General features: G+C 53.1%; 6 protein-coding genes across 6 annotated transcripts; 4 read left to right on the forward strand and 2 right to left on the reverse strand.

The window, feature by feature from the left end:
• Window positions 1–3,065: 3,065 nt before the first annotated feature.
• Window positions 3,066–3,335, forward strand: IUM83_03456 (uncharacterized protein; the record flags this gene model as incomplete). The annotated part of the gene is made up of 1 exon (XM_067927459.1): window positions 3,066–3,335. The coding sequence occupies one exon, from the start codon at window positions 3,066–3,068 to the stop codon at window positions 3,333–3,335; it is 270 nt and encodes an 89-aa protein (XP_067791931.1).
• A 4,285-nt stretch (window positions 3,336–7,620) lies between these two features.
• IUM83_03457 (acyl-[acyl-carrier-protein]-UDP-N-acetylglucosamine O-acyltransferase) lies at window positions 7,621–9,082 on the forward strand (the record flags this gene model as incomplete). The annotated part of the gene is made up of 5 exons (XM_067927460.1): window positions 7,621–7,686; window positions 7,792–8,014; window positions 8,121–8,748; window positions 8,815–8,917; window positions 8,999–9,082. 5 exons carry the CDS (start codon window positions 7,621–7,623, stop codon window positions 9,080–9,082), a joined length of 1,104 nt encoding a protein of 367 aa, XP_067791942.1.
• A 536-nt stretch (window positions 9,083–9,618) lies between these two features.
• On the forward strand, window positions 9,619–12,399 carry IUM83_03458 (WD40 repeat-like protein; the record flags this gene model as incomplete). Its single annotated transcript, XM_067927461.1, has 5 exons — window positions 9,619–10,120; window positions 10,185–10,461; window positions 11,854–11,969; window positions 12,042–12,268; window positions 12,346–12,399. 5 exons carry the CDS (start codon window positions 9,619–9,621, stop codon window positions 12,397–12,399), a joined length of 1,176 nt encoding a protein of 391 aa, XP_067791939.1.
• Window positions 12,400–15,337: 2,938 nt separating this feature from the next.
• Window positions 15,338–16,557, forward strand: IUM83_03459 (uncharacterized protein; the record flags this gene model as incomplete). The annotated part of the gene is made up of 2 exons (XM_067927462.1): window positions 15,338–16,159; window positions 16,243–16,557. 2 exons carry the CDS (start codon window positions 15,338–15,340, stop codon window positions 16,555–16,557), a joined length of 1,137 nt encoding a protein of 378 aa, XP_067791929.1.
• A 40-nt stretch (window positions 16,558–16,597) lies between these two features.
• IUM83_03460 (Necrosis inducing protein NPP1 type) lies at window positions 16,598–17,656 on the reverse strand (the record flags this gene model as incomplete). The annotated part of the gene is made up of 1 exon (XM_067927463.1): window positions 16,598–17,656. One exon carries the CDS (start codon window positions 17,654–17,656, stop codon window positions 16,598–16,600), a length of 1,059 nt encoding a protein of 352 aa, XP_067791957.1.
• A 1,680-nt stretch (window positions 17,657–19,336) lies between these two features.
• IUM83_03461 (uncharacterized protein) lies at window positions 19,337–20,549 on the reverse strand (the record flags this gene model as incomplete). Its single annotated transcript, XM_067927464.1, has 2 exons — window positions 19,337–19,351; window positions 19,434–20,549. 2 exons carry the CDS (start codon window positions 20,547–20,549, stop codon window positions 19,337–19,339), a joined length of 1,131 nt encoding a protein of 376 aa, XP_067791764.1.
• Window positions 20,550–26,615: the final 6,066 nt, after the last annotated feature.

A 26,615-nucleotide genomic window follows, 5' to 3' on the forward strand; every position in this document is an offset into this window, starting at 1 on the left:
ACCACGTGCTGATACCAGGACTCCATCGTTGATAGCAGCGCATAGTTCCGATATTGGGCGAGCATACGTCGTCGGCCTCCTTGAAGAGCGCGGTCATGACGGTTGGAGCGAGTCAGGCCTTCCCGAGCGAAATCGTTGCGGAAGATCACCGATAGCTGCAGGTAGTGTTGGATGTAGAAACCAAAGAGCCGTTTGGCCTTCTCGAACTCGCTGGTGGATGAAGTTAGCAGCGCAATAGAGACTTTTTCCTTCGGATAGTCAAAAGACTTGACGAGTTCAAGGAAGTTTGTGACGTTGCGGTTCTTCCCCCAGGACTTGGCGTCGTTGAAAACGCAAATGACGAGCACCGTGTCGTTGTTACGAGTCCCCGGGTAAGATAAAAGGAAAGTGTTCTCGACGCGGTAGTGTCTTCCTGGTTCGCTCTTGCCATGTTGCGGGAATGATTCCTCATATTCCTTGAATGGATCGCCGGCTGACGTGGCTGAGAGCGTGATGACTGTATTTTGTGCAGGTTGGCTGGGCATGGTGGGTGCAGGACACAGGTCACTGGAGTGCTATCTACGGTGGCGTTATCGCTATCTTGATGGTGATCTCCTGCTGCTGTTTTAAGCGCAAGTTCATGCTTCACAGTAGCCTCTTTCACGGCCGCGACGCCTTTCACAGCAAATTCTCGAACTTTATCACCTCCCGCCTGGGCATGCCAAAAGATGTCATTCAGCATGCACAGTAGGGTGGGGTGGTTTTCGTACTGAGTCTTGTCGTTTTTCCTCTAACTATTATGATTCATTCACAGCTTTGTCCGTACCTATGGTTTTTAGTTAAGTTTGCAGAAGTGATTGTCGTTATATTACTTGTAACTTGTTTCTTCCAAGCAAATACTTAAAACTCCTCCGTGTGTTGGATGGATTCATTGACCATACCCCAGCACTTGAAGCCCAAGAAGTGCGCTGTGTAGCACAAACCCTCCGTTTCAATTCCGTCGTAGCCCTCTCGACCCCATTCACTCCCAATGACGTAGTGCATCGGAAACACCACACCCTGTCGATGGACCTCAGCTCGGACGTACAGCATGGTTCCACCAACCGAGTCCATGGGTGTAAACGGCTTGGATTTGTCTTCAACCTGGTTCAGGAGTTTGACGCGAAGTGGGCCAGGCATAAAAAATTCGCCGTCACCCAGGTCCGCCGGCCGCACCTTCCGCTGTCCTATCCATCCGTTCTGGTCGTAGTTAATCCACACTCCGTGGTACCTGTTGTAGCACGTGGGCATCAAGATGTCTAAGCCGGAATGGACCATCTTGGGGAGCAAGTGACTCGGGATGATCTCAACATCGGCGTCCAGCCACAAAACGCCCTGGTGCCACGTCTCCAAATTTGACAGAAGCACGTAGTTGCGATACCGAGCGATCATGCGCCGTCGGTCAGCTTGGCGAGAACCTTCGTGGCGGTTGTTGCGAGTGAGCCCATTTTGCACGAAGTCGTTGCGGAACATCACCGACAGCCGCGGATAGTGCTGGATGTAGTTCGCGAAGAGCGCCCTGACCTTTCCGAAGTCGTCCAAGGACGACGTGAGCATGGCGATGGATATCTTCTCCTTCGGGTAGTTGAAGGACCCGACGAGGTTGAAGAAGTCGTTGACGGTGCGGTTGCCTCCCCACGATCCAGCGTCGTTGAAGACGCAGATGATGAGCACGGAATTGCTTTCTCGGTTGCCGAGTTTGGAGAGCAAAGGCGTGTTCTCGATGCGATAGTGTCGTCCAGGCTCGGTCTTGCCGTGCTGCGGGAACGATTCTTCGTATTCGTCGAACTGCGCTTTGGTGGATTGGATGCGGAAGGCCACATCGGGGTTGAGCGGGTCTTGTGGAGGTGTGATCGGATGCAGGACGCTGGTCACCGGTGGCTCAGGTGTGTTAGGTGCAGGTTGCTTAATTGTGTTGGGCTGGGGCTGTTTCGGTGGTTCAGTCTCGGCTTCTTTTGGCTCATACGAGTCTTTAGGCGTATTGGGTTGAGGGATGCCTGCCACGGGTTGCTGTTCAGGTGTGTTAGGTGCAGGCTGTTTTTTCGTGTTGGACTGGGGTTCTTCCTGTGCTTCAGTCTCTGCTTCGTCTGGCTCATACGGGTCTTGAGTCGTATCGGGTTGAGGGATGCCTGGCGCGGGTTGCTGTGACGCCGTACCTTGTGGTCGGTGAGGCGTTGAAAGCAGGTTTTGTTCATTGATATCAGCGCCATGGGGATCTGACAGGCTCGTAGACTCCTCTCGCGCTCGTACCAGCGAGGTTGTTGGTGGCCCGCGACTCTGGATCCAAAACCAAAAAACAACGATCCCAGCAAACAAGAAGAGGATGCCTCTGCGGTTTGCTTTTCCAGCGTGCACGCGCCGTCGAGAATGAAACGAATGCATCGAAGTTGATCTTGTACTCGAGGCGCGCCCTTGTGTCCAACCGTGACAAATCGGAAGTGTACGCACCACCTGAGAGGTAGGTTCGCAGCGTGCGCACGACGTGACTGAACATCAGGTGCAGACAAGTCTTTCCTTCAAGATTGGTAAGGCAGAGGTGTCGCGCGTCTGCAGGCTCCGCTCGGCTTTCTGGAGAGCTCAGCCTGAGCTGCTCAGGTCACCGATGTTTACGCTGCTATCCGTGCATCCGCAGATGCGTGTTTGCGATTGTGAGTTATTATACGGTATCATACGGTACTGTACATCACAAATTGTACAGTCCTGGGCCTCAAAAAATACCATATGCCGCCCGAGGTGCTGACTCTTGTGTACAGACACTCATTGAGGTATAATACCTATGCAGACTGCACATTAGACTGAGTAATCCCGCAGAAGGGTGCTTTAAGTAAAACGCCTTTTACCGTAGATGGGGTTGTCTATTATAATATTATTATAGACGGTTAGGATTCATCGCAGTTTACATTACAGTTGCAGATATTACAGTGTAATTAGGGGTAAAGAAACCTGGGATCGTAACACGCAACAAATAGTACCACGTAACTCGAGTTGGCGCAACCTTTGCGCCACATCAGCCTGCGTGATGTCGACCCAGCAACGCCACAGGAAGCTTGGTGCTGCTGCTGAATAGCTTACGTCACCAGCCAGCTTCGAACAGCCATATCGGTCTATACCAAGCTCGCCCCGTCACGGACGAGCTGCTCAAGAAGATCGAGGCCGTCGGCACGCAAGTGCAGGTGTTTTACAACCACGAGGCCGTGGAGAAGGCGCTGGTCGGCAGCGAGGTGGCCATTAGTACGGTCCACATGGCCATGCAGACGGTCATTGTGCCGGCGGCTATCCAGCTCTTCGTGCCGAGTACATGTACGACGTCCGTGTGACGGAGAGACCGAACGTGGTCAATAAGAAGCTCCTGGCTACCAATAATTTCCCTACGACATTGCAAGGCGATTAGAGAATACTGCACGTCCACCATGGCGACACGAGTGCCAGCAGCAACCCTTTAAAGCACTGGTGTTCCCAGCCAAGTCGCAGACGACCTAGTGTGGTACATGTGAGCAGCAAATTCCACCGACAACCAGTCACTTTGTTTTGTTTGGTACCGGCACATTGGTACTGTATTGCGAACTATCGAGTCGATTATGGTACTGTACATACTTTCGACCATAGTCGTTGATGGAGCGTTATCCGTGGTGATTGTGCCGACTTTATACCGGAACACGTGTAGAACGTTACATCTGCGTCAATCGTGGCCAACAGACCGAAGTCAGCGTGGCTGTCATTCCTAGACTGCAGTTCTCTAAGTGACCATGTCACCACTGACGCCGGAATGGCAGTCATGCCGCCTTCTTGGGCGGACGAAGGCCAGCAAAGTTAGCGTTGTCCTGGTGCTTGTTGGACTCACGGTCTTCGCCCTTTGGATCCAGGAGCAGGATGCCACAACGACCTTCGCTAGACTGCGAGAGGAGCCTTCCCAGCTAACTGTGGTCGATGACCATACCTCGAGCACAATCCAACCCGCTCAACTTGACACTGCCTACCAGCAACCAACCCGCCGTAGACACACTCCGGTCTGACCCTGTCAACACGAATCAAGACCCGGTTGCAGGGGTGCTCGAGGATATGTTTACAGAAGTGCTCAAAGAATCCGAGACCGAACCACCGAAACAGCCCCAGCCCAACACAATTAAGCAACCTGCACCTAACACACCTGAGCCACCGGTGACCAGCGTCCTGCATCCGATCACACCTCCACAAGACCCGCTCAACCCCGATATGGCTTTCCGCATCCAATCCACCAAAGCGCAGTTCGACGAATACGAAGAATCGTTCCCGCAGCACGGCAAGACCGAGCCTGGACAACACTATCGCATCGAGAACACGCCTTTACTCTCCACACTCGGCAACCGAGAAAGCAACTCCGTGCTCATCATCTGCGTCTTCAACGACGCTGGATCGTGGGGAGGCAACCGCACCGTCAACGACTTCTTCAACCTCGTCGGGTCCTTCAACTACCCGAAAGAGAAGATATCCATCGCCATGCTCACATCGTCCTTGGACGACTTCGGAAAGGTCAGGGCGCTCTTCGCGAACTACATCCAGCACTATCCGCGGCTGTCGGTGATGTTCCGCAACGACTTCGTGCAAAATGGGCTCACTCGCAACAACCGCCATGAAGGTTCTCGCCAAGCTGACCGACGCCGAATGATCGCTCGGTATCGCAACTACGTGCTTCTGTCAAATTTGGAGACGTGGCACCAGGGCGTTTTGTGGCTGGACGCCGATGTTGAGATCATCCCGAGTCACTGTCACCTTCTAGGGCGGACGAAGGCCAGCAAAGGTAGCGTTGTCCTGGTGCTTGTTGGACTCACGGTCTTCACCCTTTGGATTCAGGAGCAGGATGCCACAGCGACCTTCGCTAGACTGCGAGAGGAGCCTTCCCAGCTGACTTTGGTCGGTGGCCATACCTCAAGCACAAATCAACCCGCTCAACTCGACACTCTTCAGCAACTGCCTACCAGCAACCAACCCACCGTAGACATCCTCCGGTTTGACTCAGCTCCAGGCCAGCCTCTCACCAACACAACTCAAGAACCGGTTGCAGGGATGCTCACGAATATGTTAACAGAAGTGCTCAAAGAATCCGAGACCAAAGCACCTGAAGAACCCCAGTCCAACACGATGAAACAACCTGCACCCAACACACCTGAGCCACCGGTGACCAGCGTCCTGCATCCGATCACCCCTCCGCAAGACCCGCTCAACCCCAACGTGGTCTTCCGCATCAAATCCACCAAAGCGCAGTTCGACGAATACGAAGAATCGTTCCCGCAATACGGCAAGATCGAGCCTGGACGACACTATCGCATCGAGAACACGCCTTTGCTCTCCAAACTCGGCAACCGAGAAAGCAACTCCGTGCTCATCATCTGCGTCTTCAACGACGCTGGATCGTGGGGAGGCAACCGCACCGTCAACGACTTCTTCAACCTCGTCGGGTCCTTCAACTACCCGAAGGAGAAGATTTCCATTTCCATGCTCACGTCGTCCTTGAATGAGTTCGGAAAGGTCAGGGCGCTCTTCGCGAACAACATCCAACACTATCCGCGGTTGTCGGTGATGTTTCGCAACGACTTCGTGCAAAATGGGCTCAGTCGCGACAACCGCCACGAAGGTCCTCGCCAAGCCGACCGACGGCGCATGATCGCTCGGTATCGCAACTACGTGCTAATGTCAAGTTTGGAGACGTGGCACCAGGGCGTTTTGTGGCTGGACGCCGATGTTGAGATCATCCCGAGTCACTTGCTCCCCAAGATGGTTCATTCTGGCTTAGACATCTTGATGCCCACTTGCTACACCAGGTACCACGGAGTGTGGATTAACTACGACCAGAACGGATGGATAGGACAGCGGGCGGTGCGGCCGGCGGACCTGGGTGACGGCGAATTTTTTATGCCTGGTCCACTGAACGTTAAGCTCCTAGACGAAGTAGAAGATAAATCCAAGCCGTTCACGCCGATGGACTCGGTTGGAGGAACCATGCTGTACGTCCGAGCTGAGGTCCATCGACAGGGTGTGGTGTTTCCGATGCACTATGTCATTGGGAGTGAATGGGGTCGAGAGGGCTACGACGGAATTGAAACGGAGGGTTTGTGCTACACAGCGCACTTCTTGGGCTTCAAGTGCTGGGGTATGGTCAATGAATCCATCCAACACACGGAAGAGTTTTGAAATAAAGACATTTAACAGAATTTGAATTGGCATTGACGGGCCTCACTCGCCGACATTATAAACTTATCTTGAGTGAGCGCAAATGTCCATATGTTTCACACATTGTCCACCGAGCACTGCTGGACTGAGGATACCAGTACACAGTGAGCAACGACGGGGAAACGACAAATCCTGGCACTACCCCAGAAACGTTTCCAAATTCTGCCCCAAATGACAAAAGCTTTTCTGGCAATCAGAGCTGTAACAGCTCAATCACGGTACTGCATACCAGACGCCAACAGAAGCAACAGAAGCACCAAAAGCACAGCGAAGTGTTTGCAACCGCTGCCGGCGATCAGGTGAGGCTAACCGCACGATGTAATGCATAATCTATCCAGATATCTACTGCAGCACTGTCAGCATGTCCACGCCCTACTAAACGGGCTTCATCTTTTTATTTTCATCGTCTCCTTTATCTGTTTCTCCATGGCGCCAGCTTTGCAACGGTGTACAACATCGGGACCCTTCTCGATGCTGATATCCATCACGCCTCCTGCTCTCCAACCGCCGTCTACTCAAAGCGCGCTCCTACATGATCATATTCTCAACGACACGCGCTGGCACGTGCACCTCTATGACGTCGGTGTCCTCCTAGACGGCGGGCTCCTGTACACAGCGGTCGCTACAACGCCGATCTCCTCGACGCCGGCGTTCTCCAATCTCCTCCACGGCGGCCTTCTCCGCGGCGCCGGCTTTTCCTGCGCGCACACCTTCACAGCATGCACAGTCTTAACCACTATCCCCGCGATCCCCTGGCGCTTGTTACGAAGCAGGCGTTAGCTGCGTCAGGCGCACGAGCCCCACGTAGTGCAGCGCCGGGTGCACCAGCAGCACTTGCAGCAGGCTCAGCAGCTTGTCGGCAGCCACGTTGGTGCTCGCCGGCAGCAGTGGCACATGTGTCTTCGCGTGGACAACCTGAACGCGTGGGTTGGGCGGCGCAAGGTCCGCCCCGCCCACCACGGCGACGAGCTCTTCATCCGGGGACCCCTCATCGCAAAGAACACAGAAACTGGGTGATCACCTCGAGGACTTCGAGCCGCTGGATTCTGTGGGCGGCACCATGCTCTACGTGAGCGCGGAAGTGCATCGATAGGGGGTCCTTTTCCCCGCGCACTACGTCATCGGCAGCGAATGGGACCGCGAGGACTACGACGGCATCGAGACCGAAAGACTCTGCTACATTGCCCACCAGTTCCGGGGCTGCGAAGGACTCTATTTACCACACCGCCTTGCTTCACTACAATACTCAGCACAACTTCAACCTAGTGTATCCATGTATCAATCTTATTGGTCCCTGCACAAATTCTGCAATGGACTAAAATAACGTTCAATATTGATCCTACACAAATGTCTGCTAAAAAAAATGCATTATTTTAGCCGTCACTTGGCGCAATAATGCTGGGCGGCGCTCGACTCAATCGGTGGCGGCTTCCGCCTGCTGCGCTCGCAGCCCGAGCTCTGGTGCGTCCTGCGTATCCTAACAGACCCTGCACTTGTCTCCACATCCTAGCGTCGACTAGCCTCCTCGTCCTAATTATTATTATATATATGTAAATATGCTTCCAGTCGTCCGCGTCGGCCGAGGCGCTGGAGGAGCTGGTGGCGCACGCCACGCGGCAGGACGCTCGGCCTGCAGGCCGCCTTCGCGAGTTCTCGCGCCGCCTGCAGGACTACCAGCCGTCCGCAGGACTCGAGAGACGCCCCGACGTCCACGCGACGGCTGTGGTCCACCCGAATGCGGAGCTGGGGCCCAACGTCCTGGTGGGGCCGTACTCCGTCATCGGACCAGGTCCGTATATATATATATATATATATATATATATATATTAGGATCTTATTATAATATTTTTACTTACTAACTGTATTATTATTATTATTTTATTTTAACGATGCAGACGTGGTGCTGGAGGCGGATGTGAGACTGCAGAGTCATGTAGTAGTCGACGGCAAGACTCGCGTCGGCAGTGGCACCGTTGTCCACCCGTTCGCCAGCTTGGGAGGCGAGCCGCAGGACAAGAAGCACAGGATGTTCCAGCAGAAGCAGTCGCAGGTCCTGACGCTCGAAGTGGGCAGCAACTGTGTCATCCGGGAGCACGTGACGGTGCACGGCAGCACGTCGTACTCGGACGCGCCCACGTTCGTAGGGGACGACTGCTGGCTGCTCTGTGGCGCTCACGTGGCCCACGATGCACAATTGGGCACACGAGTGGTGGTCTCGAACAACGTGTGTATCGCCGGCCATGTCTCCATTGGAGACGGGGCCATCATCGGAGGACAGGTCGGACTCAAGCAGCACGTGAGCGTGGGTCGACTCGCCATGGTGGGCGGACAGAGTGCCGTGGATGGCGACGTGCTCCCGTATGGGCTGGTTGTGGGTAACCGCGCGAAGCTGGCAGGGCTGAATTTGGTGGGGTTACGTCGCGCCGGAGTGTCGCGGAGCAACATTAAGCTGCTGCTGCGGGTGTACCGCTACATTTTTGGAGCGCCGGCGTGCAAGAAGACAGGCTTTGCACCAGCACTTGAGTACGTAGTTGAGATGATTTTCGTTGGATCTTGGTTAGTTTACTGACGATTTTGTTTTTGTTCCAGCTTGGCGTATAGGGAAACAGTCGTTGAACGCGCGATAGAGGCGAAGGAATATCTGGTCTCTCAAGGGCTGGACAATGAGCGGATACCCATGGTGCACGAAATGGTAAGCTTGGGGTGCGGATTCCGTTGTAACACATTGTGTGGATGCTGATTGCTGTGCTGTGACACAATATCGCTTGCACAGGTGGACTTCGTGGTGACTTCCCCGCAGCGCTTTCATTCGTCTTTGTGCCACGCTGCGATCGCTGGGCCTTCGCGCAAGATTTAGCGTCCACGATGAGATCGGTAGAGCAGGAAGGAATTAGATATGAAACATGGGGTTCCAACTGACAATCCGTTAGAATGTTCTGTGCTGTGTCCATAGCTAAAGCGGAGTGAGGCTGGGTGGTGCTGAATGATAGCGGAGAGCTGCTCCCGCTATCGCAGTGCTGCTGGCTTCTCACAGTCCCATGCCGCAACCCCCGACGCTTCGAAACCTTGTGCATGGCAGTCTCATGTGAAGACCGTTTCATTCGAGTTGGTTTTACTGATGAGGTCGTGACTTTGCTTTTGGCGAAGACACCGCAAGGCAACATTGGCCGGCCGGGCATGGGGAAGAAAGCTTTAAAACTTGAGACCCCTGGTGGTGGAATCAAGTCGGATGGTGCGAAACGGAGCCCAAAGGCGAAAGAAAGACCGAGAAAATCGGTGATGAGACAGCATCGAAAAGCAAGTCTTCGCGCGGAACTGGCTGAAGAACCGCTGAGTCCACAGGCAGAATCCCCGTTGTTAAAGCCCGCAGAGGAGGCTCCGCAGCAGTCAGGTATGCCAAAGTCGACCAACACGGAGGATAAACCGAGCCGTCGCATGAGCAAGCGTGCTGACAAAGGTAACAATAATGAAAGTGGAAATGCACCTCAGAACCAGCAGAGCCCGATACCCTCAGGCCGTCGATCGAGTATCATGTCGTGGCGCACCCGGAATTCCACAGCCTCTATTGTCGAAGACGCACCACCTGCGTCTTGTCCATTGTCTTGCCAGCGGTCTTCATGTTTCATCGGCTCCCTCAATGGAAGTATCAGCGAGGTGCACCTCCCGCTTCTCAGTAAACAGACGAAGTCGCGCTTGAACGCACTGAAAACCCAACCCAAGCAGCGCAAACTTGAGATTACCATCGAGCGCTCCGACGAGCTTCCGTTTGGAGCCTATTCCCACCCCCAGGTGCGCGTTCACATTGTCGACCGATGCACCGGACGAGCTCTTTGTCCACCACAAATAACAAGCGAGGCCAAGTTTTCGGCGGGGTTAAGTAACACGGACTGCACCAGTAAGTTCTTGCGCAAATCTCGTTGTAAATGGAAGGAGCTGACGCCTTCTTTTGCGCGTTGCAGACGTTTTTGAATGGCAGCAAACTCTCGGCATTACAGTTGACATGCCCACTTTCCTGAACACTCGAATGGTGCTGCTGTTTGAGATCCTCGAGACCAAGCCTCCTACCAAAGGGACGCGCTTTCGTCGTGGAACACGATTCGAGTCGGTCAGCACTCACGACGAGGACGACGAGTATCATAAAGCACCGCCTGCAACCGACTATCGCCGTATCGCGTGGGGATTCTTCCACACGATCACAAGCAAGGGAAATCTAACCATGAATTCCTTCGTTCTTCCGTATGTGGCTGAGGAAAATGATGCGAAGACACAAGAGGTTGTTGACGTCTGTGGATTGCGTGTCCGGTTATTCGAGTATCAAGTCCTTACCTGGATGGATAATTACCAGGCCAAATTGCAGTGGGGCTGGAGGAAAAATCACCCTACGATGCCTGCGATATTCCTACAATACCAGAAGCGCTCGCGTGTGCCTGCGCCAACCACTCTACATGTCGAACTGCGAGCTGTAGCCCCCGCCCAGTCTCCACCCCAGGAAAGTATCCCAGAAGCTGATGGAGCCACCGCTGAAAACAGGACCATCGAAGCCAACGATCAAGAACCAAACAGCGTTCGTGTCAACCCAGAAGACGGAGGTGATGATAACCAAGAACTGGCACAGGCAGACACTGTACCCGTTAGGGTCATCCAGACTGAAGGTTCTGGAAGCAAGGCTGTGCCTCCTCCAGATGCAGCCTCAAGCGATCAATTCGACTTACTAGCACCTTGCAAGAGGAACACCTCTGAACCGTGCTTAATTCCTCAACGGGTACTTTGCTCCCTTCCTACTGGGAAGAAAGGATGTTCCGCTGTAAGCTTCAGTCCGTGTGGACGGTATCTGGCTGCAAGCGTGAGCCCCGAGCTGGGTGATTTTGTGGTACGGATATATAACGTGATGTCTGCAGAGCTTCATGCAGTTGGCCGAGGTCACAGAGGCGTTATCTATTCAATGGAGTGGAATGCCCATTCTAGCGGGAAGCTTCGACTGCTCTCAGCGTCGTCGGATGGTACTGTTCGTTTGTGGGAGCTTGCCAATACCTCCAGTCCTTCAGCGTCTCCAAGGGCTAGTGGCTCTCGTCGCGTTCACATAATGCCGGTGTTATTCCAGTGGCACCATTTCCCTTGCTTTGTGTATTGTGCAAGGTTTCTTCCGGGTAGCGGCGGCGACATCATTATCACAGGAGCGTCTGACGGATGCATGCGCTTCCGGAAGGAGTCGTCCGTGCCAAATGGTCAACCTGAGCTCGGGATGCTTGAGGTGAGCTCTGTCGCAGTGCATTCGATTTGTGTGGAGGCCAAGACCGGACGAATCTTCTGTGGTGATGCCAAAGGTGATATCACGGTGTGGAAACGTACGCCAGATGCACCAACGCTAGCAGGTTTTGAACGCATCAAGACAATTCAAACAGGCCAATCTAGTATCACATCGCTCGAACTTCATCCGCGGAAGGCACATTTGCTGGTTCATACGCAGCCAAACGCTATTTTCCAGTACGAACTGCGATCATACCTATTGCTGAACAAGAGCTACGCTGGCGTTGCCTGCGAATCCTTGCTCGTGAAGAGCACTTTTAGTCCCGATGGCAAGCTCGTTATCAGTGGCTCAGAAGATGGTGTTCCTCGACTTTTCACTAGCCTCCACGGCCAGCAACTGCAACGCGGTGTATGGGGAACCCACTTCTTTCACGACTGCCCCGTGTTGGACGTGAGCTGGTCTCCTACAGCGCATATGGCTGCACTCTGCTCTTATGGTAATATTTTTTCTCAGAAGTATCTTACATGTTATGGCTAACTGAAATGACGACGTGGTTATTTTCTGCCAGGAGGGAATAATCCAATCGTGGTGCTGTGCTCGTACCGGGATGACAAAGAAGCCGCATTCATGGACGAATCCACCGCAAATACTAGTAATACTAGTAATGCAATGGGCCTTCAGCAGCTTGCTGTTGATGCCTTCCGGGTAAACAACCAGCAAGATGCTCTGAGTGGCGACCACGCCCAACGTCTTCAACGCGCGTTGGAGCGGCGTCAGAAGCGCTTGCAAGCGAAGGTAAGAGAGATAGCATGCGCTTGATTGCACAGCGCGCGCTCACAATCACGAAACCATGTTATGTTTTATACATGTAGTTGTCATCGGAGACGAAAGCTAACACGGACCCAACTTCATCTGTCGCGGTGTAGCACGTTCTCGTAAAAGTTTGAGCTTCATTCATAATAAAATCAGTGGCATCGTGGAACCCCATTAGTTTCTGCCGATACAACCAAATGGGAAGTGACGACCAACTCCCCACCCGATCGTTTGGAAACATTTCACGAATTGACTGAATAAAAAACGAGCAAAAGTCATTTCTAGAAGCAGGCATTTACCACCGATAAGCTTCAGATTTGTTTGTATTGCTCGTTATATCGGACGAGCTCACTTTTTCGATATAATCTCAACCAGTGTTACCTCTGTAGCATCCATCAGCTCGCTTAGCTCGTTCTTTAAATGGGGCAGGTTGTCTTGGTTCTTGTCGTACCACGCCCGTGTCTTCGCGTACGAAAACGGCTTCTCCAGCACGCGAACCTGTTCCTTCAGCCACTCACGACGGCATGACATAATCGCAACGAGCAGTGTTTTTCTTTCTTGTGGGAAGTGGTTATCTCCGAGATAGCGTACAAAAAACTTGGTCACAGGAGCTAATTGCCGTGGATTCACTCGTTTGAACTTTCATGGCAGGGCCTGGATGATACGGTCGTAGCCATGAATGAGGGCCAGGTTCCACAGTTCTTCCAAGTGACTTGGATGAAATCAAAGCGTTATCCTTAAGATAATCTGCCTCGTCGACCGCCAATGACAATAAAGCGTCTTGAGTCTTTCCGCGCGATAAAACTTGTGCCACCGCCAGCGTCGTTGCCATGACTTAGTCAACAGGTGCTTTCTGCCCTGAACCCCGCCTTCGTCAACTACCAGGGCTTCTAAAAGCGCCTTACCAACCACAGCCCATGGAAACGCGCTCACAAGTTTGGCAATGCCCACGACAACGGCGTGTTTTTCCGCCAGACGACTGAAAAGGTAGCTGAAGAATACGTTCACCAGCGTCGCGTCGCAAGCTTCCTGCAACAGTTGACACAGCACTTGGCAGGTGGCAATCGAAACGAGAGGGGGGAACTCATACGAACCACACCAACGCTCTCGCTGACTCCTTTCAATCCGCAATGTGTTTCTAGCCGCTAGTTTCGTAATCGCGAGATCCATCAACTTCAAAAGTGTTCAGCATCAACTGGGCCTTGAGCTCGCAGTGCTACAAATGCGGTAACTTTGGCAAACTTCATCGTAAATTCCACGTTGTCCACCGCGGGCCATGCAATAAGCGTAAATCGGGCGTACACGCTGTCCTTCTCCGATCCTTCGTTGCCAAGGTGCCCGCTAATCTCACTACTTCCATATGGCTCTGAGAATGGGTTTCCATAGCTGGGTTGAGAAAGTTGAACTTCACCTTCACCTCGTCCCCGAGGCCAAGGCTTTTTCCACCTAGAGTGTACCAAGCGACTTTCTCTTCATGGCGTTCGACACCCCCGCAGCCGCCGATACTCCCGTAATTACAGAAATTGACATGGTGATGCACCTTGGCGATGTGGAATTGCAACTTCTTCTCCGCAGAAACGGAGTTATTTGCCTCCTGCAAAGCCAGGAGCCTCTCACGATCAACACCTTTCAATGCGCTTGAACCGAAACGCGCAATACTCCTGTCACTATACTCGTGAGTCAGCAGCAGTGCGAACGTGTTGTCTCCTGGAGCCATAGTATCAATGGCGTCGGCTAATTCTCTGTTCATCGGCCGATTTGGGATTCGTTCCAAGTGCCGTCTCTTTGCCGGCAAACACACTGAGTACACTAACGCGAGACGGAACCCCTTCGTTATCTTTTCCACTGCATGTTCTGCATCAGCGTAATGGACAGCGTAGCGTGGCAGGTACGTTGCAGTTCCGTCAGCTTTCCCAAAATCATGACGGTATTTCATCTCTCCGTCCCGAAAGACTACCAGATCGCCTCCTTCGTGTAAGGTGGGCGGTTGCACAATCAGCTTTGCGATCATACCATCCTTCTTCTCGGCGGTATCTTGGTGCTTCAAAATGTGGCCCCTTCTCCATGCACCAGCAACTTGTACAAGAAGCACTGCAGCGGAATATTGTGGTACCCCAGTCGATCAGCAATAGTCACCGCCATCTTCTCAATTCCTGCCTTCCACATTGGATTCCTGAACTGCACCTGGTCAGGTTGCAACTCCCAGCTCTTCCGAACGTTCTCGTCCATTTGTAGCCGAACGGAGACTTCTCGGACTTCTCAATGAGTCGTTGGGCACTCTCCTCCGACAAAGGCACTGGAACTGGTCCCACCCCATCTACAAATATGTCTGAAATTGCGGGCAATAGGTTGGCGTGCCCCCCAAAAGTGAAATCTCTAGAGTTCTTGTTCAATCTTCCCAAAAGGTTGCTGATCTTGACACACGCAGCTCCTGCTGGAACTGGAACTTCATTGAGGCCTCCTTTGCCGCTGAATGGTCATTACTTGTCGCCGAAGTCTTCGTTCAAAGGGGTCTTGGTTGACCAGCGACTCTTGACCATCGCCTGAATCATAATCCGACATGAGTAGAGCCCGAAACGTTCTTGAACGTTGTGCAGATGATTGGAAAATGGAGAAGGAAATTCCTTTTGTCTCGCGTTGCAATGACTATGACCATATCAATCGATCAACATACATCAATCCGAGAAAATTTCGAGGATAGCGCGATTTCCAATTGATAATCGAGATTCATTGTCTATTTTTGCGGGTAAAAGGTGTTCTTATCCATCTTCCATCGACATCACCAATCTCCAAGCAACATAGATTACTTGTCGCTTGTCGAATAGGATGCCCTCTTTGCTCGATGAAGACAAGCATCGCGATCATCAGAAGCAAAGCAATGCAGTTCACCACTTGTCGCGTAGTCACCTCGAGCTTCTGGCGTTGGCAAAGCTTTTTCGCGCGACCGGAGGTCGTCCGCACAATGATGGAGAGCGATGTGCTACAACGTGGACTCGACAACCCGGATGGGACAAAATCTTGGCGGTTGAAGCAGCTCTGGAGAACGGAGAGATGCCCATCCCGAAGACAACTACAATGCAGGCATACTTCACCTCCGTGTTCGGAGTCAAATGGGAGCGCAATCACGTTGTGGCTATCGACTTGTCTGGGAATTCACTCACTGGATCATTCCCTGCCGAGATTGTCCAGCTCCGCTTCCTCACGACGCTGAAGATGCGCAACAACCCAAACTTGCGCGGCACGTTACCACGCGAGATTTACTCCATGCCTCATCTCAAGTTCTGCTATGTGGACGGCACGAAAATTGATCACGCCATGCCGTACAACATCGCGCACTCGTTCCAAATCACGCAGTTGAAGCCTGAAATGGGTAGAGCTGTCGGGTCGGCGATATCCACGGTGCGATTCTGCACAGGTGACAGCCATACGAGCAATCTAATTCACTGGATGGCCGACATGACCGAGGCTGAGATGTACATGGTGCACTCGTCGCTTAAAAAGCTCCACGAAAGCGCTGACCCAATGGCACGCCGCCAAATCAAGTGCACTGCCAGCAACGCCACGGGACCCGAACGCGCCGCTGCTGCCACGAAGCTGCAGCGCATTTACCGAGCTCGCATCGAACGCACCAAATTCCGCAACTTCTTGCATTCGCTTGTGGAAATGAAGATCGATCCGGCCACAGGGTACACGTACTACGTCAACGCTCGAACTGGAGAAGCGACTTGGGAAAAGCCCAAGTTCCTTGGGTCAGACACTGCAATCAAGTCTTCAGTCGAGTCTTCAGCCGAGAATTCTGGTGATGGTGGTGACATCGCTGGTAACAACGGTCAAGACGCGTGGTCACCCTACGACGACGGCAACGGCAACACGGTAAAGTGTCTTCGACCATCTCTCCTTTGATCCGGGAAGACTTACCGCCCACTGCGAAACTTGTTCACTTGTGCGAATCACAGTACTACTGGAACAGCGTGACGGGGGAGTCATCTTGGGAGCCACCGAGCTTCCTTACTCGCATCTACCAAGAGCTCCGCGAACGTTACGGCACCGACAAGACGGACGAGGAGCGCTTCGAGCTCTTCTTCCAGGACATCGACCGCGACGGGACGGGAGAAATCGACCAAGATGAGTTCGCACGCTTGTGCGGCGATCTGGGCATGGCCTTTTCTGCCAAACAGATAAAGGAGGTCTTCCGCGAGCTCGACACCAGCGGCGACGGCCAACTTGATCGCCAGGAAATCATCGCGTGGCTCACTCGAAACTACAAATAACGAACATGAGATAGAGTTGTTCCAATAGTCAATAACAAGTCTATTCATCATCACAGAGGAGCTGTAGTAGCTTCTCAGAATCTGCGATCGTGCGCGTCAAACCGATGATCTGATTTCCACTGATCAGGTAAGTGTCGGTGCAAGCACACTTGACTGTAGGCGACTTCGTGCCATCGAAATCATCGATGCTTTCTGACCGGCGGAAGGTAGCATCGAACTCCACGATCACGGAATAGCCGATGGCTTGAATGCTTTTCTCTTCGACGGAGACCACATCCAGGCACTGCTTAAATAATGAGACGTATTTGATGATCCCTTGGTCCCCATGGTACGCTCCCCAAAAAGGCATCTCTTCAGGCACCTCAGACTTGATGAAGAAGCTGGCAGAGGTCATAGGTCCAAGCAAATTGACGTCCGGGACAACCAGGTACACCCCGTCTCGGTTCTTTGCAACGCACTCGACCAGCTCTGTGTTACCCGCTTCATCGATATCGCTGAAGCTGTTTCGTGCCGTGCGCGTCCTGGTGACAGCACACTGCATCGCCTCGAACCACCGCATCCTTATTGCTTCTGAGCGCGTGACGAACGTCAGCGTTTCATCCTCTTCGCGGTGACCGTCGAATACGTCGACCTGGAAGCCGAATGCACCGCGGTTCGGCTTTTTCAGACTCCGTCCGAACGCGATCCATTTCCGCGCATTGCATACAACCAGCTTCTTGGGTCGAGAGGTCCACGTTTGCGTTTGTGCCAGCAAAAACTGCTTCAGCATCGAGGCTTTAGACGGAGAAGTCGCTTTGGCTGCACCATTGCTCGGGGATTCACACAACGCAGCTGTAGCGTCCTGCAAAGTGAGCTGGCAAGTAGCCTTCTCGAATTTCAGATGCACCTTGGCCCACTTCGAACGCTTCTGATACGCGCACCCACTAACAAAGAATTCGTCTTCCTCGACATCGAATGGTGTCGACTCATCCGACTGCAGGATGTCGATGATAGACTCCGGGAACTTGCTTTGTGACCGGCTCTGGAACATGTCACTTGGATGCACAGCCTCATTTCCTCTTGCCAAGTTGTGCGCAGACCCGAAGCCCTCCTTCTCCATCGGCAGCCGTCTAAAAGGCTCTAGCTCGCGTGAGAGATATTCACTTGCTGATGAAGACGGTCGCGCTAGCGGGAAATCGGCATCGACTTCATCTTCACTAGTGTTGCGCTTTCTCGGGGTTCCGTTGCGCCCTCCGCCTGTGACAACTTGCAAGCCGAGTAGTGAGTCATCCAGCGCATCCATCTGCTGATAGTGTGTAGCGACTAATGAAGAAGCAAAATCATTCCAGCCCTTCACATTATTGCAAAACTGGCGAATCAACTCCTGCTGGAGCGTAGGTGAGCTGCAAATCTTTGCGATTTTTACGCCAATAATCGCCAGGTGAGCGTCGTAAATGTGGCCCAAGCTGTTTGCGTGCAATTTCTGCAAAATAAACTCCAGGATAGAATCGGGCGAGCGGAAGACGCTGCGTAGCAGCGGGTTGTTCACGCGCCCGTTTGTCGTCGGACGATTCAGTAGATTCAGGTAGAGCTTCACTAACCGGCAGTGCAAAATACTGGCTTTGGGAAACTTCTCGAAAATATCCATCAGAGATGTAGCAAGGTCCAACCGGGACAATCGGCTATCAATGCGATCGTTTGACATCCGAATGACAGCATCCAGCAACTCCACCACGTGCATAACCAGCAAGGTTGATGCTAGCGGTCGATGATTCACGACTGCCTTTCCGGATCGAGGAGAGTAGCTGAGTGCAGGAGGAGTGATTCCCATATAGAGCGCAGTTCGCCCGGGTACTGCAGCAGGCCGCTTCACAGGCTTGCTCGGACTGTCTTTTCCAGCAACCGAATCCAAAGTCCTCGCCATCTTCGGTGTCATCATCATCGGAGTCGCTGTCGCTGAAGCAATCGCGTGCAGCGAACTCTGATATCGTAGACAGGTGCTGGTGGTAATTGATCGATGCGCATATTGTGTCTAAAACGAGGTGGATCGGCGCCACAAACACCTCCAGCTGTTCAGAATCATGCAAACAGAACTCAATAGCATGCCGTAAAGTGTCGATCACGAGAACGCGCGGGATACAGACATCGTTGACGTAATGGGCATCCAAAAAGCGAAGCTCGGCCATCCCTAGCTCTGCCAATCGCGCAAGAATAGTCGAGTTTTCAACCAAAGCAGCCAGCACCGCACACTTGAGTTTATAGTGCATTGCAGGATCGCTAGGTGCCATCCTTGGGGGAAAGAGCTCGCGTTCAAAAGTCTCGACGCTCTCGAACGAAGCCAACTGGATTTTCGTTTGTATATAATAGCGGAAAGTGTTGGGGAATTCATCTTTCAGGATTTTCGTCAAGATCTCAGCACACCCACTTATCCTCGCATGCACAGTTGACGTTGTGTTCGTGGTAAACAACGAGGGAGACAATGGCGCCGTCTTGGACGAGAAAAATGAAGACGGTGATACAGAGGGAGGAGATCCACCGAGCGACGACCGCGGTGACGCAGACGATGTGGACGACACGGTCGACGTAGATGAAACGGCAGACATGGACCTCGCTAGTCGAGTCGGCACTTGCTCCACAATCCGCTCAACCAGGCAGCGCACGATCGGAAAATATTCAAACCCTCGACGGATAGAAAGGTGAATCAATCCGTGCAGCAACGATGCAATGTCCGGATTGTACGCATGAGCCGCAAGGCGCGACAGCAGCCACTCTCCCTCGGAATCTTCATTTTCGTCGCAAATTAGCCTGTGGACCGCTGGAAACGTGACAAAATTCTTAGTGATGCGACACATGTTGGCAACCAAGACGCTGTCCACCTCCACCTCGTCATCCTGTACATTATTTTCTCCATGTTTCACCTTCGGCCACAAAAACCGGAACAATCCGCCGAAAATCCGCTTCCACTCGTTCGCCGTCAAGTCTTCCAGTCGCAGCAAATATCCACGCGTAACTGGATCCTCGAGCAGCTCCTCGTCCTCGTCGCCATTGACACTGAATTCGGAAATGCTGCTCCCAGAGCTTTCGAACCTCATACTGGCACGTAACCGCTGGATTCTCGCCATTTTCCGAGTCGATGCGTTGCTCCTAAAGTCCATCATCGTCAGCATGTTGGTCGGTGCTGTAGAGGACGACACTGCCAGCCCCTCCAGACTCACACCCGGTGCTGATGCGGATTTTCGGTCCTGGATTTCGTCAGGTTGTCCGTTTTCCGTTGGATTTTCTCCATTTTCCGGTTTATCCGCATTTTCCTCCACTGGGTCTTGCTTCGGTTCTCCGTACCAGGCCATGGCTTTTATGTAAAATCTGAGGATAATCTCCGTGGCCACGTAGCATTGGCGGTATTTGTCCGGGTGGTGGTTACGTGAATTTGGGCCTGTTGCCTCCTCGTCGACCCCATTTTCACTTAAATCATGGTGCTCGTCGCTGAACGACGTGGCGTAGGCAAAGACCTGCTTGATGGACTCGGGCTCCAACAGGAGCTTTTGCACGGGCGAGAAGTGGCCCCTTTCTCTCCGTTGTACCGTGGTTAGCACTGTGTCCACGTCGTAGCAGCTGCAGAAGACGTTGTCGAGCGCCGGGGCTTGGCGCAGCGCCTCGGCGTTGTGGAGCGCCTGCGAGGCCTTGAGCGGGTCGTGCACGGCCTTGGTGAGCTCCAGCAGCGACAGCGACTTGGCCCAGGTTGTCTGCGGGAAAAATGGGTCCAGACTCGCCCCATTAGAGGACCCTGGTGACCCATTTCCATTTTCGTCGTCCCCAGATGCAACTTGGTCGTCCTCCTCATTAGTGGCTCCTCTAAACGAGGGAGGCGCCGACGCGGTGCGGCCTGCGTCCGCGAGGCTCAGGCTCTCGCGCCCGGCGTCGCTCTCGTCGTCCGAGTCGGACTCGGTCTCGGCCGCGCAGGTGCATTGGCGCGTGAGCCGCCGCGAGGACGCGCCGCCGGTTAGAGACAGCATGGCAACAGGTTAGAGAAAGTGGGAATGGAGTGCGGTGTTGTTCCGCGTCAGTTTTTGTCTCAAAAATGTATGCCATACTCGGCGCAAGTCTAAAATCATTGACGGGACGGGTACCGCCTTCTACCATGTGGCCAGGACGATGTCATGGGTGAAACAGCACCGAAAAGAGAGAGCGACCAGAGCGCAGGGGCAAAGGTTGAAGCCCCCAGATCACACAGACACAGACACCGTATGAAGGCAAGAGTGTCTCCATATGTGCTGTTGCATACGAGCACAAAGGCGCAAATGGGCTCTCCCCGCGACTATCCCATCGTCGTAAGCCTCCTTTGGGGCGTGCGATGGCAACACCACGAGAGAAGGCAGCAGGAGCGACGACGACAATGGCATGAAGCTGAACTCTTTCGAGTCAGAAGTGCACCCACCCGCTAGTCGACAGAATCCAGGCTATGGTCGGACCATCGTGACGCGCACTCGCTTCAACTGCAACTAGACGTACTGTTGGTGTGTGTCAAGGGAGACTTTGCATTCGTTTTGGCTGAGCGCCACCCATCCGCACTAGACTATCAATACCAGAGGTCCGCCAATACAGTATGATATTGAATTGGGTCCACCGTCTGCCACTAATAAAAACTGCAATTTCAAGCTAAGCAATAATAAAAATTGCCGCAATTTATATTGTATTGGTACAGAAATGGTACAACTAATAGCACTTTACAGAGGGATACAGCAGTTGAGATCGCAATTTTCAAGAGAGGAGGCTCAATCTATTGGTGCTAGCTGGGAGTTGAACGTCGTCATCAACAGGTTCAGGGAACCAAGATCAAACTCGGTTGATCGGCGATAGAGGTGCTGGTAGTGTAGCTGAAACGAGCAGCTCAAACGGGGAATGCACGCTCACCGTGGAACTAGATATCGTTCCGGATACGCATGGCTGTGTGGATGCGCCATAGAAGGATCTCACGAAGATGGCGCCATTTGTCATAGAGATCGCGGTCGGACGGGAAGATCAGCAGCTTTCACCCCAGGAAGCATCGAAAATCTGGAGCCCATGGTTCTGCCACAACACCTGCACGGGATCACACTCGAAGAAGCAATGTGTAGCAGCCTATAGCCCGGCAGCCAGGGCGCACACAGTGCTGCGCCAGTGGTGATAGTGACCCTGGCCTATAGACTGGAGGTTTATTGGCTAGACTTTCGGTATTTGCCAGTGGGGGCACTTTTTACAAATTTATTGCCAATAATTGGGTCAATTTGATATTGTATTGAGGTCAGTGTAGTCCAGTAATAAAAGTTTATATTGAAAAAAACTGATTATTTATTGTATTGCACTATTTTTTTCCGACCTCTGATCAATACCTACTGCACTGCACTACGCTACCGATCTAGACCTCGAGCGGCACCATTTGGAGCAGGACGCTGCAGGTGCCCGAGCCCGACGACCGGCGCTTGAGGCGGATGTGACCGCGCTCGCCCCAGTTAGCGCCCCATGAGTTGCGGATCTTGAGACTCGTGGCGTCGTAGCCCACCGCCACCACGACGTGGTCCAGCGCGCTGGTGTCGCAGCCCGACAGCACGCCACCTGTGTACTGCTTCCACGCTACATTGCCGGCGGCCACCGTCACGACCGTCGGTCGCTGGTTGATGGCCTTGATGAGACCGGCCTCGTCCCCCACATTCAGCACGGTGTAGCCCTTGATGCCCGGCTGGGTCCTGGTGCACCTGCCGCACGACGGGATGCGGCCCTGCCCCGACGCGTACGGGAACGCGGCCTCACTGCAGACGCCATTCTTGAGGATGTAATCGAAGGCGTACTGCGGCGCGCCGCCGTTGCAGCCGCGGTTCTGCTTGTTGCAGCTCACGAGCTGCTGCTCCGAGTACTTGTGCAACGACCTTCGGCCGCCGGCAATGCACTGCGCCGACTCGATGGCTGCGGCTGATGCGAAAGCCCAGCAGTCTCCGCACTGGCCCTGGTTCTGGATGGGCGACATGCACGCCGACTTGGTCCAGTCGACCGTGCCGGCGGTTGCTGCCTCGTTGGATGCATGGGCGAGGGCGGTGGTCCTTCGTGCGACCGAATGCTTCTGAGGAGACCCCGTCGAGGAGACGTGATGCGGTTTACGTGTCGCCGACGTCGCCGACATGGCAGTCACCGGTTTAGCCTTGTTTTCATCGCTTGGGACGCCGCGAATTGTGGTGTTACCCTTTGCGAACGAGTTCATGATTTTAGCGGCGAACTCCCCCTTCGTCATGATGGAGTACACGACGTCGATGGAGAAATAGCGCTGGTAGTGTGCATCGAGCGAGCGGTGACGAATTTTGGTGAGTGTGAGTGCTGAAAAAGCACAGATGAAGATTTGTGCTGCTGTCATCATGGTTGGTTGGGTCGGTTGCGGTTGTGACTGTATACAGTCCAGTCGAATGCAATTTGAGGAATGAATTCGAGTTCATCGTTCGATGTACAATTCCACCTTCGCTGCGGTGCGTACTTGGTGTACTACCTTGAATGCCTACACGGGCCACCTGGACATAGTGCTCTGACTTAAATCAGTTCGATAAACCCCCATGGAATGTCGGCCATTTGCAGTCACCATAGCTTACGAGCCCGAAAATGATGTTCAGAAAGACCGGATGTCGTTTCTCGTGACTCGATAGTCTCCTAAAGAGTGAGTTTGCCACCAACGATACAGCTAGCGTGCGGGTCCTGTGAGGCAACTGGAAACACGCTATACGTAAATGCTCATGGGATCAAGTTCTACGGAGAATTGCAGCTGCCAATCTTCCTTTGGTAGATTACCGAGTATCAAAACTTGCATGTATCTTTCCCTCTCCTGCCCGTTTATCTCTTCTGGTGGTTGATAAATCGCAACACCATCAGTGCTAAGATGCGATGCACTGCAATGAACACCCATCGAGTATTTCTGCGGTGTGATCAGGTACAGCCAGTGGAAACCGCGAGGTACGTTGGCAGCCTGAGGATTGAAAACCGCGAAGATCAAGCAGATCCAACTGCGCGTCTAAAATGCGCTTCTCCTCGCTCTCCAGGAAACACTTCACGAAGTCCGTCGTGTTTGACGACGTGCTACTCACACCGGCGCCAATCACTTCCAACATTCATAACGCAGGGTTCTGGTCCTTCGGACACGGCGGCGTACCGGGAATCGCCTCGAGGTAGTCCACCAACTTGTGGCACTTCTCACCCAGCTCACCAACAAACACCGACTCACCGCCGCGCTTCAACAGCAGCATGTGGCAGACCCTCCGAATAAAAATGGTACTAGCCGATCGCCGCCGCTTCGCGGCGGTGGGTGTGTGGTAAGTCCTAGACGGGTACGCTCGCTCCACTATTTGACATAGGCCCCTCCGCTTCGCTCCGGCCGGTGTACAGCTCGTCCCAACCCGTTACGCCAGCTGTTCCAGCTAGCTCCACTACTTGACCTACCGTTCGTCGCAACCCGTTACGCTCGCTGTGCCAGCTCGCTCCACTACTACGCGATCGCGCTCGGTGCTTGAAGGTCCAGCGTGCCTGGATGTCGGGCGTTCTTCAAGGTCCCGGCGTGTCAGAAGGTTATGTAGGACGTGCTTGAAGGCCCAACGTGCTGGTAGGTCGAGCGAGGTTGAAGGTCCGACGTGTTGATAGGTCGAACGTGCTTGAAAGTCCGGGTTCATCCCTATCCAGCGCACGTCGTGTATTTCGCGCGCTGTATCGCAAAATGTGTGTGGCACCCCGAATAGCAATATATTCTAACAGAGAGGGGTTTGGCCAATTAAGGTGCAGTAATAATATATTATGTTTTTATCCAGTCAACGCTCAGGCCCAGAAGGTCGTCGTCTATTAACTTTAGAGCACATATACAGGTTGCTATGTCGGACACAAAGCACACTGTAGTCCCTGTGCGACGCTCGCGTCCTGTGGGGCTCGCAGCGGCGCCCGACGTCCGAGCACTTCCTCGCACCGCCGCGCGCGAAATTCAAAAAAGGAAATGTGAGCGCAGAGCCGAAATCGGCCAATCAGAGCACGAATAAAAGGGTCGCGTGGCTATTGATTGCAATATCGGGCAAAGATAAGCCAGTCCGGAGGATGGTGGGATGCCATAGGGTAGGTTAGTAATAGACGTCCCAGACACCTGACAGACGATGCTCTATGGTAGCCAAATGCCCAAGGGGCGGGAACCGATGAACTTACAGACAGACTTACAGGATACTCTGTTAGTTGTAGTAGACTAGCCGATCGCCGCCGCTTCGCGGCGGTGGGTGTGGGTTTGGTCGCAGTGGTGTGGCCCGCCCGCCTCGGCTTCGCTCCGGCGGGCTGGTTGGTTCGCTTACACAACGCTTTATCGTTGGGAGATGGGTATGCCCGCCTCCGCTTCGCTCCGGCGGGCGATGGTTTCGTCAAAGGGATGCATTGCTAAAGTGAAACGCACAAAAGGACATGTATTTATGTAATTATGAAGTGTGTACTGCTGAATGCCTACTCCGCCTAAGTGTAGTGGGCCTACTTTGGCTCACTACTTTAGCTTACACGTCGCGCTACGTGTATGAGGAAGCGTAGGAGTTTATTAATAATTTGAATTAATTATACTTGAGTCCACAAGTATAATATAAATCAAATAAAACACCAAGTAGGTAGTTTAAGGTAAAATGAGAACTGTATTGTTTTGTGAATTGATCTTCCTTCTAAATCTGCTAAAACTGTTTATCATCTATGAAAGGGGTTGACAGCGTGGCTGTCAGAGCTCCGCTAATATGCATGTCTCTGATTGGTAGAAAGATGCTGCTTTCTACCAATAGGATCTTTGGGTATGTGTGGACCACTAATTGTGGTGGCCCACTTCAATGTATCCATTGGTGTGTCTTACACCAATGTGAGGAAGTATCTAAAACCTTTAACAGATATTTATCTGTTAAACCATAAGTGACAAATGTCATGCACAAGTGACAGTTGTCACTTGTGACCGTTATCGTGCACAAGTGACTGTTGTCACTTGTGTGTGTAACACCGTTACACTATCCCCCCGTTAAGCTTAGACGTGTCGGTCTCGACACGTCAATTAATATTGACTGCTTGTCAATTGTTTGTGCTGGGGTTTCCGTGCTCATCCGCAATGAGCACGATCAAGCTGAAGACCACCATTGCAACAGAGTGTAAACTCTCTGTTGCTGTGTACAATGCGCGGTAGCGCGAGGTGCGCCGCTACCACAGGGACAGACAACACAGTGTCTGTGTACGATTCTTCGATGTCGACCGCGTCTATGCGTCGACATCTCTAAGCGAATTTCTGTTGCTTACCGTGATCGGGTAAGCAAGCGCCAAAGCACTTCGAGTCCTTCTCGAAGTGAGGCAAGTATTAACAACTCCACGCTGTTGCGGTGGAGGCTGGTGTCCGTCCAGGTGGCGGTGCGTATTAGCAACCGCGACCACAACAGGTATACTATATGTATACCTGAGAGCTTCAATGATCTCCGTGCTAATTATCTAGCGCGCGAGTCGTCAGGCGTTGTAGATTACTACAGCTCTCACACTACCTTCTTGCTGGTAGTGCGTGTTGGGTTTCGTACTCCTTCACCATGTCCGGAACGTCTTCCATCAGGACGTTCCGTGGTTCCCACGTGTCGTGTTGGGGAGGGAAACCTCTCCAGTGAATGCGAAAACAATCCGGACCTCGGATTGTTTTCCTATGATCAACAATTCGCTGGATGATCCAGCGAATTTCTCCGCGTGCGTCTCGCAGCGGTGGCGGAGGTGGTGGAAACACGCCCCGATGGTCAACGCCGTGTTGGCCTTCATCTCGTGTTGCTCCACGACCAAGTGACGGTCGTGGAGTACTTTCAGAGCGCGGCGGTTGCCGCTCTGTTCCTTCGTGTCCCGGCTCTGGCGGTCTCCCAGACCGCCTTGAACGTGCCGGTCGGGCTGTAGGCCCGACTGTATTAACTGCCCCAGCGCGACTACGCGCTGGAGAGGGTTTCCCCCGTCGAGTTTGTCTCTTCGGGTCAAACGAGCCACTTGGCTCGTGCTGAAGGTATGGCTTTAACCGCCCGACATAAAATGTCAGGTGGAGCCGCATGCTA

This window comes from Phytophthora cinnamomi (assembly GCF_018691715.1).
Source record: "Phytophthora cinnamomi strain GKB4 chromosome Unknown Contig38, whole genome shotgun sequence".
NCBI classification, from domain to species: Eukaryota; Oomycota; class Peronosporomycetes; order Peronosporales; family Peronosporaceae; genus Phytophthora; species Phytophthora cinnamomi.